The sequence below is a fragment of the Hyaena hyaena genome, unplaced genomic scaffold (genome assembly GCF_003009895.1).
Source record: "Hyaena hyaena isolate Hyena2069 unplaced genomic scaffold, ASM300989v1 scaffold_158, whole genome shotgun sequence".
Lineage (NCBI taxonomy): Eukaryota > Metazoa > Chordata > Mammalia > Carnivora > Hyaenidae > Hyaena > Hyaena hyaena.
This window is the reverse complement of record NW_024080790.1, coordinates 1,910,647-1,920,983: the sequence shown is the minus strand read 5'-3', so window position 1 is coordinate 1,920,983 and position 10,337 is coordinate 1,910,647. Positions and strand designations below refer to the sequence as shown.

At 40.1% G+C, this 10,337-nt stretch overlaps 1 protein-coding gene across 1 annotated transcript in view; it reads right to left on the bottom strand.

The window, feature by feature from the left end:
• The window catches only part of GFPT1 (glutamine--fructose-6-phosphate transaminase 1), a 52,692-nt gene that overhangs the window by 15,119 nt on the left and 27,236 nt on the right, over positions 1–10,337 (bottom strand). Inside the window, exons 9-12 of the mRNA XM_039239552.1 lie at positions 9,320–9,425; positions 6,994–7,157; positions 5,996–6,091; positions 1,261–1,358 (exon numbers count right to left, since the gene is read on the bottom strand). Coding sequence (XP_039095483.1) covers positions 1,261–1,358; positions 5,996–6,091; positions 6,994–7,157; positions 9,320–9,425 — 464 coding nt within the window. The remainder of the gene's footprint in view (positions 1–1,260; positions 1,359–5,995; positions 6,092–6,993; positions 7,158–9,319; positions 9,426–10,337) is intronic.

The window sequence follows — 10,337 nt, the reverse complement described above, 5'->3', positions numbered from 1 at the left end:
AAATAAATAAAACATTAAAAAAAATTAAAAAAAAAAAAAAAAAAAAAGAAAAATAGAACTACCATATGATCCAGCAATTCCACTTCTGGGAATATAGCCAAAGGTAAAGAAAACTCTAACTTGAAAAGATATCTGCACCCTCATGTTCACAGCAACATTATTTACAAAAGCCAAGACATGGAAACAACCTAACTGTCCATCAATTATTGAATGGATAAAGAAGTTGTGGTATATACACACACACACAAACACACAGGAATATTTATCAGCCATGAAAAACAAGGAAATCTTATCATTTGTGACAACGTGGATGGACCCTGAGGGCATTACGCTAAGTGAAATAAGCATCACAGAGAAAAACATACTGCATGATTCACTTATGTGTGGAATTTAAAAAGCAACAATGAAATAAAAACAAATTCATTTAAAAAAAAAAAGATCAGACCTGTGGTTACCAGATGGTGGGGGTGGGAAGAGGGGGAACTGGAAGAAGATGGTAAAAGGTACAAACTGCCAGTTGTATGATAAAAAAACACCAACAATGTAATGTACAACATGATGACCACACCAAACACTGCTGTAGGATATACAGGAAAGCTGTTAAGGGAGTAAATCCTAAGAGTTCTCAGCACAAAGAAAAATCTCTTTTTTTCTTCTTATGGTATCTCTATGAGAAGATGGATGGTAGCTGAACCTACTGTGGTGATCATTTCTCAACACACCTAAGTGGAACCATCATGTTACACATCTTAAATTTATAAAATGATGTATGTCAATTATTTCTCAATAGAACTGGAAAACATTTTCTAAGTAAAACATTTTAAAAATTTAGCTTCCAAAGTAGGAATTTAAAGAACAAAGTCTGACAAAAAGTAGACTTTCTTTGCTTGCAGATATGTGCCTACCAAGTAAAAGCCTGTTGAGGCTCAACACATTACCAGCCATCTGTCTTGAGTCAAGAAAATAATGATAAGCAAAATCTAATGACTGCTCCTGTAGGAGTTTTTCTTATAGAAAACCTTTCCCACCCTTGGCCTTCCAGGAAGACCCTGCAGGTGGTCTACCTGGATTATCTAGGGACCTTTCTAAAGCAAATCTTCCACTGATAAATAATTCCAACAGCTATTAATAGTTCTGCCCCGGAGCTTCCTGATTTTGGTCTTCACAACATAATGTAACAAAGCATAATTTTACATGGTGTGTCACAGATACCTTCTAATATCCAACTTCAAACGGTGAAAATCTTAAGAAGCCACTTACTGCTACACCAGCATGATAACTTGTCCCACAAGCAATAAGAATCAAACGCCGACACCTCTGGATCTCCTTAATGTGATCCTTCAAACCGCCCAAATTCACTGAAATAAAAGTTTATGTATATAATTATTTAGGAAAGAACCACATGAAATAGGTAATCACTTTTCATGAGTGTCCAGTGCCAATCTGGGGACTGGGAAACAACACTACCATTTTAAAGAATTTCTACTCTTCTTAGGAAGCACAGTTCTCTATGGTTTTTAAAACGAAATTAAATAGGTCACAACTTAACCGTCCTCCCCAAACCTGTAACGAGCCTTACCCTCCTGCATCCCACACACCTCAGGGTTTTATCACACTCTACCCTGTCTGGTCATTTTTTTCATTCCTCTCTTTAGATTAAAATTTATCTCAAAGGCAAAAACCATAGGGCCATGACGAGAGATCACTACACCGATGGCTGGGGGTGGGGAAGGGGCTAGCCACACAGGGGCACACGGAGGTTTCTAGGGTGATGGAATTGTGCTTCATCTTGATGGCTGTGGAGCTTAGAGCTATGATCATGTTTTGGAAGTCTGTCAAACTCACAGAATTATACACCAAGAATGGTGAATTTTATTATATCTACTTGCATCCCTTTAAGCTACCTGGGAAAATACTTAGTTACATTCATTTCCCACACGAACAGTGTTCCCACCCAGAACAGTACGCTGAACATCATATAAACCCCTTTCCTTCCAGTCCTTCCCATCTCAGTAAATGCCACCCCAGGCACCTGATAGCAATGCCCCTAGACTGCCCCCATCCGTCCTCACATCCACCCCCAGCAGGTCCTGTGAGCGCACCTTGAAAAGGAGCCTATACTGCCATCATTATAGATATCCAACATCTCTGCCCTAGACAAGAGCAACGCTTTCCTAACTTCTCTCTCTCCTATCCCCACCTCCTAGAGCCTGTTCTCCATACACTGCCAGAACAAAATCACCTCTTAGAGTGATTCTTTAAAACCGTAAAGTGATCTCAAAACCTTCCAAGGAGTCTGTCCTCTTTCTGTCTCCACAGCTATTTATGTGTTCTTCTAAGGGCATCTTGTGTAGAAATACGTCAACAAAAGGCTACTTTTCTAGCTATGAGACATTTTCATTCAACATCCATTCCATTATTTGACTAATATTTCCTAAGCACCCACCAAGTGGGTATGCTACCCAAGGTCCTGCGGCTACCAGAGATCAGGGCAGTTCAGGGGGATGGCTGAGAAGATGGCCCTGCACACCCCCGGGCAGCATCCTCTGTGGCTGACACGCCCTTGGTCTGTCTACTCCGCTCCTGCTCTTTACCTCCATATACTTCTTTCTACCTCAACTGGTTATAATATAAAATTAAGGCATATGTTTTGCTTTTAATTTTTCTGAATAACTTTATGTTCTCCCTTTTAAATTTCAGTACTGAGAGGGTGTATTATATTTCTCTATTTTAAAATAAAATCAGCAAATTGGAAAATAAAATAAAACAAAACCACAAAAAGTTTTCAACAGTTTCCCAAGTAACTTGGAATAAAATCTAAACTCCTTATTATGGCTTCAAGTGCCCACATGCCCTGTCTCCTTCTTAACTCTGACCTCATCTCCCAGTACTTTCCCTCCCACCCCGGCCGCTGCAGCCAGATTGGCCTCCTTGCGGTTTCTGCACTAGACCAAGGTTCATGCACCTCTGCCTGCAGTATTCTTCCACAGACCTCGGCACATACTGGAAAGGTCTGGGAAGAAAGCAAACGATATCAAGAGGCTGTGTTCAGATCATCCAACAGCAGATCAGTGCAGAGATGACTCGGTATAAAAGCAGAAAGACCACTAGAGAGACTTCTATTCCAGATGACCAATGACAGGGAAGTAAGGTGGTAAGATCAGCTGCCTGACAACGAGTTCCCTAAAAACTAGCAAATTCCCTGCTGGCTGAAGGAGGTTGGAGGTAATTCTGGAAAGTCATTCAAGGTCTGAATGGATGATGCTTTCGAGAGAAGCTTAGTTTTGATTAGGGAGGCCAGGCTGCTAGAAGCAGCAAGAGTGCTCTGAGGACGGGAGCAGGGATGGAGTATATTCAAGATCACACCTGGACACCGGAACCTAATCTGGCTCCATAACGGACTAGCAACGTGACCTTTGGCAAGACACTCAAACTGACAGAGCCTCAATTTCCTTGCCTCAATAAAAAAAAGTTAACAGCTATGCTGTTTGTATTACAGAACTTTTGTGAGGAACATAACGTTGAGAAAAGTGCTTTTTAAAATCATGAACTTCTCGGGGTGCCTGGGTGGCTTAGTCGGTTAAGCGTCCGACTTTCGCTTAGGTCATGATCTCGCGGTTCGCGGGTTCGAGCTCCGCGTTGGGCTCTGTGCTGACTGCCAGCTCAGAGCCTGGAGCCTGTTTCAGTCTGTGACTCCCTCTCTCTCTGACCCTCCCCTGCTCAAGCTGTCTCCCTTTCTCTCTCTCTCCTAGAAATAAATAAAACATTAAAAAAATAAAATAAAATCTTTACAAAAAAAAAATAAAATCATGAACTTCTCAGAGTTTATCTCACTGTCTTCCCTTATGAATTAAATCTTTTCCCCGATCTTCCTCCCATAAATACCATAAGGTGGTCCTTACTGCTACTCTCCCAATCCTTCCAGCGCAATCACCTTAACAGCCCCACACTGGCAGATGCAGCTCCCCTTTCTCCCCTCCTTCCCCCTCGCTTCAGCCTGGATGCAACTACCTAACTGGCGACTGACGGCCTTTCGGCCTCTCATTCCTCCAGTGCACATTGCAGACTGGTACCCAGTTCACCCCAGTGAAGCTCTGGTTTCTAAGCTTCCTGCTAGCTCTACAACTTCTACACAAGGTGGTCCCCCTGCATCCCCCACTTTAGAGCATTTCAGGACCCCCTTGGCGGCTCCTCCCACCGTCTTTCCCAGACTTACTGTTCCTTACTCTGCTTCAAGTACTACATGTGGCCAACTGGACTACACGTTATTCCGCCAACAGCTTGCCCGTGGTTTTCCATGACCTCCCCTTCAGCTAACGCTGTCCTCTCCAACTGTAACGCTCCCCTGTCATCTCCACCTATCTAAACCTTCCAAATCCCTCAAACTCATGCCTGCCTGCTTCATGAACCCTGCCCTGGCCCCAAAGGTCCTGGCCACAGACGGATTCCTTCTGTCTTCCAAATTCAACATTAAACTTTAAACATTTCAACATTAAACTGTGTTTCTAATGTCAGATATCATATTTTACCTTTCTTTAAATAGTGATATAGTCTCCCCACTTCTAGATTTATGAAAACCTCAAAGAGACCATATTAGAAATAATTTTCCTATAGTCCCTGTTATGTTCAGCATGGTGTTCTGAACAAAGATGTTCAGTTTATAATTCAGCTTCAGTTGAGATAGTCTGATGCTGCGCAGAAAAGAAAAAATACAGAGACAGTGTTTATTCCGAGAAATCAATCAACAGGACATGGCATAAAGAAGACGCTTAACAGTGTCCATATGACACACAGATTTGGGGACAGATTTTTGCACACTAGCTATTATTTCTCAAAAGCTAATTCATGCTGAGAAGCCTAGCCCAAAGTTTGTTTGCTAAACTGTTTATTAAACTGCCATGATGAATGAGCAGTATTCCAAAAATGTGATTTTGCAATAAACAGCTTATCATCTGACCACAGAGAGTCCATCTCAAACTCATCTATGAAAGGTGCGCACGCTCCTGTGACACAAGGTACAGACATACAACCAGAGTGGCACTCTCGGCGCTATCTTAAACAGGCAGGAAGATACAGGTTCTCTCAAAAGGCATTAAGCAAAAACCTGGAAAACATGCAGGGAAGTTCATACCTTCAGTCATCTAGAAACTGAGAAAATCTAGGCCAAGCACACACATGTAAGCTTCCCAATGAGAGGAGAATCAGTACCCAGAACAGGCCCTGGTATACAGCAAGTGACCATTAAAGGTTTTCTGAAGTGAAAGGAAGTTAAATGCTTTCAATGATACACTAGAGGACTCTCCCCCCTCCAGGAAAATCACCCTAATACTCCTTTAATTGTCAAATGTGACTTTCTAGCCATTTTTTACATTTTTTAGAACCACCTTATTGAGATGTCACATACCAAAACATTCCCCCTTTAAAGTGTACAATCAGTGGTTTTTAGTATATTCAGAGTTGTACAACCATCACCACTACCTAATTTTAGAACATTTCATCACCTGCCCCAAACCCCATCCCCATTAGCAGTCATTCTCCACCCTTCCTTTCAGCCTATGGTAACCATTAGTTATTATCTCCCCTTTTTTACTGTGCTAAAATACACAGAACATAAATTTAACATTTTAACAATATTAAAGGATGCAGTGCGGAGGCATTAAGCACATTCACACTGTTGTGCTACCACCACCGCCATCCATCTCCAGAACTTCCTCATCTTCCCAAACTGGAATTCTGTAACTATTAAATAATAACTTCACCTTTGTTCCCTCTCTCTGCCCCTGGTAACCACTAATCTACCATCTGTCTCTATGAATCTGACTACTCTAGGTATATCACCTATCAGTGGAATAATATACTGAAGGATTTTTAGAGGATGATTGGGCTCCACTGATGGCTGTAGCCACAGTTTTCTAGAAGGCTGTGAAAGACAGTGAACTTTCAGGCTGCCAGTGCCAAGCCCCATGGGAGACTCTGAAATAACTCATGTAATTACCTGTATAGTCATCAAAGTTGACTCTTCCTCTCATGGTGTTTACAACAGACTCTGGCTGCTCAAAAATTTCCTTCTGCATAAATGAACTGAAGTTGCCTAAAGTAATATAAATTATATCATTAAAATAACAAATTTGTACCCAACTAAAAGTCTACCTCCTGTAACATCATCTTAGTAAATGAAATGAGGGCTCATGCAACAGAGTACAACATTCACATATGACATTTTATCCTATGTAAAGAAAAATAAGCAAGAAACAAGGAACTTCATACCTAAAATATGCAGTGAAAGCAAAAGGGAATGGGAAGCTTAAGTTTTAGAGTCAGATCTAGGTTTAAACCATGGTTCTATCCTTTACCACCTAAATGGCTCTGGGGAAATTCCTTAATCTGTAAAGTAAGAACAGCAGCTACTTCACAGCATTGTAGTATGGGTTAATACAGGAAAGATCTGAAATATAGCAGTTATGCAATAAACATTAGCCTTTATCCCACCTCGACCCCATGACAAAAGAAGAGAATAAAAAAACACAATGGCAATAATTGTTAACAGTTAACAACAGCAAACAGTATGTAGGGCTCACTAAGCAAGTCAGGCACTATTCTGAAGGCTTTACATAAATTAATCCTCAAAACAACCTTAACAAGGTAGGTCCTATTCTCCTCATTCTGTAGAAGAGAAAACTGAAGCACAGAGAGAATAAGAGAGGAATAAAGAACAGAACACAAACTATGCTTATAAAGTACCTTAAAAATATCAAGAACCACTTCAATGATCAATCTGTTTTTTAACCAACCCTGAATTAGTTTGAAGGACAACTACTTTAAGACCAGCAGATAATTTTCCAAAGAATCATCCCTTTCCCTGGGGTTACCCTGCAATAATCATGTGGAAGGTTTCAGTCAGCACCATGTCATCAGATTCCTACACTACCATAGGAAGTAGAATGTCTCCTTCCCCTTAAGAACACCAAGCTATAACAAGACAAAAACTTTCACCCTTCATGATCTGCTGAAGTTCCATCTGGAGGGTTTGCACAGCTCGTCCAGGGTGATCTCCTGCAGTTCGTTTAATTCGATGGATAGAAAGACGGCCATCCACCACCGCTGCAACATCATCATCTTCAAGAAAGATGACGCGATTGGTATGTTCTATGACAGCACTATAAAATGTTCAAGGAGACAGTACGATCAACAATCAAGAATGATTATTACAAATAAAACTATCATTAGGACACATGGCCCATGTTTAAATTCAAACCTATCACCCTGTAGTATCTCTGATAACTTTCTGGTTACCAAGGCCATTCCGGACAGGGCAGTTGGCGGTTACCATAAACAATGAATAAAAGGATCTCAGTAAAACACATTAAACCAAAATAGATTAGATCAGGTCAGAATAGCCCTCATTCTATCTATCACCAAATCCTCTAATTTTTAAAAAAATTTTTTAAATGTTTTACTGATTTATGAAAGAGAGAGAGAGAGGGAGGCACAGAATCCAAAACAGCCTCCAGGCTCTGAGCTAGCTGTCAGCACAGAGCCTGATGCAGGGCTCGAACCCACGAACCGCGAGATCATGACCTGAGCGGAAGCCGGGAGTTCAACCGACTGAGCCACCCAGGCGCCCCTAACTCCTAAATATTTCTCAAGGCTTATATGTCCACCACCACAAACCAGTTCAAGCTACCATCTGCTCTTGGCTGGACTACTGTAGCAACCTGCTAACTTATTCAACCACATCCCCTCTAATCTCCCTCCATCCGTTTTCCATTTCTGCCAAAATGAATATCAAAAGGCAACTCTAACCAAGATTTCTCCCTCACCCAACAAAACACCTGATGGCTTCCCTTTTAGCTCTTCAGAAAACCACAAAGTACAAAGCATGACCCCACCTCCTTCTCTAGCCTCCACTCCCACCAAACTTCCTCTCTCTATGCCAGCCACACTGCTACCCATCCTGAACTCTCATAGACTGATTTGCAGAAATGAATGTTCTTCCCTCTACCTCGTCATCTAATTAACTCCTAATATGTCCTTATCTCTCAAGTGTCATTCCTTTAAAGAAATTTACCCATAGGAGTGTAAGTCACTCTGTTATAGGGGTTCTGTGGCTCTTGTCACAGCTGGAATTCTACACTTGCATGACTGATCAAAATTTGTCTCCTCCAGTAAGGAGCTCCTTAAGGACAAGTGTCTGTGTGTGTGTGTGTGTGTGTGTGTGTGTGTGTGTGTGTGTAAGGAAGGAAGGAAGCAAGCAAGGAAGTAAGCAAGGAAGAAAAGAAGGGAAGGGAGAAAGGAAGAGAAGGAAAGGAATGAATTGATTGATTGATTGTAATCTCCATCCCCAACATAGGAATTGATTGATTGACTGACTGTAATCTCCATCCCCAACACAGGACTCAAACTCACAAACCCAAGATCAAGAGTCGCATGCTCCACCAACTCCAGCCATGGGACAAATATATTTTTATTTTTACTCACCATTATCTCCTAAGCATACCACATGGCTTTGCTCAGTGTTCAGTATGAATGTCGGAGTGAACGACAATTTCTAGTTTATTTAACTATAACTGTCAAGTCCAACCAACTGACTCAGTGACAGCAATGAAGCATCCCAGCACTGACTCCACACCTGCCAAACTTAGGCAACAGTGAAGCTTATTCTTCCACCGAGATAATGCATTCCCGGCAAGATCTAACCTGTGACACTCTCTCATCTTTAGATCCCCTTACTTTCAGGCACAACAAATGACTCCAAATACTTGTCAGCAACGTGAGTGATTCTGCTTTATCCTCATCACTATTAGTATTCCATTTATAAATGCATCTAAGCATCCCACAGTATTTTTCACTCAAAATGTCTTAGTCTAGTACTATTTCTTTTATAAAAAGTGATTACACTGCAAATTACTTCTGAACTAAAAAGGTGTGTCCTTAATGGACTAAAACTACAATGGTTCAGTAACTATACTATAACTTATAACTGGTGGGACACTAAACCATTCTATTCTCCAATCTAAAATTTCTCCTCCCTATAAGACCTGGCTAAGGCTCCAAAAAGAAGAGGAAAAATATACAAGAGATCAGTTAATATGCTGGAATAAGACTCAAGAGCTGTTATCTTTTCTTGGAAAACTAACCTGCGTGCTTTGACTTGAGAGAAAAAGTTTTCTTAGGACCACATCTCCAAAAAGAGCACCAACATTTCCCTAATTGACAAAATTCTCTTACACAGCGTAACAAGATATATACAAAATGACTTCTGGTTTCTGTAACATGAGAGGTTTTGCTAAAATTCTCTGAATCAAGGAAAGACGCTCACCTTGCATCAGATGCAAAGTAATATTCCACTGCTTTTTCTTCAACAGGGAAAAGGCAAGTTGTGCTGTCCACACGAGAGAGATTACAGCTTCCTTTCTTGTCCTTGCCTAGAGCACAGAGGTAACACAAATCAGCACACGTGTAGAAGACCATGACCAATATAGAAATATACATAATTTTCTTCAAAATCAACAAAAAATCCATAGCAACACAAAATAATTTCAGCAATTCTAAAATGCTAGGTAGATCACCTTATTTCCATGCAATAAGCCAACAAGAACAGACAAAAAGTGTAGAGTGAAATAGCAACTATCAAAGAGAGCGTGGCAGATAACAGTGCTACATTACAAATTTTTAAATATTTCTTTTCCAGGTAAAAGGCAAATAATTCACTGTTATCACTAACTCTTTTTTTAAATTAAAAGTATATATAAGCCTAATCTTAATTTAAATTTATACAAAACTTGATAGAATACACAGAAGTTTGTGTACCTAAACTTATCATTAAAATGACATTAAATATGTCAAAATTATTCAATGAAAAAGTGAAAACTAGTGGCATACGAATTTTTATTATAACAAAACCTCTAGATTTTAAAAGTCAGCATAGCAAATCAGGTTGTAGTCTACACTAATTGTGATTTTAAAACAAAGATACTTAACAACTCTCTATGATTTACCGTATATGGCATCTACTGCTAAGGACTGGAAGTATTATAAACTAGAACCTCTTCTTCTTAAAATGGGATTTTCTTACATTTGTTTTAAGTCAGGATAAAATACAATCCTTCTGCAATAACAATATACTTTTTTTTAATAGATAGAAGTTAATTGAATACATTAAAAAGGAACAGTGGGCAGGACAGCAAAGGAGAGACTGGCTGCCTGCAATAATGTCCTTTTAATTCTAGAACTTTAGAATTCTGGCATCTCTACTTAATATGTCAAGTCATGAATGAAGAATTTTTTTCCCTTTTGCTCATTCACAACTAAAGTCAAAACTGGAAAGCAAAGTGAAG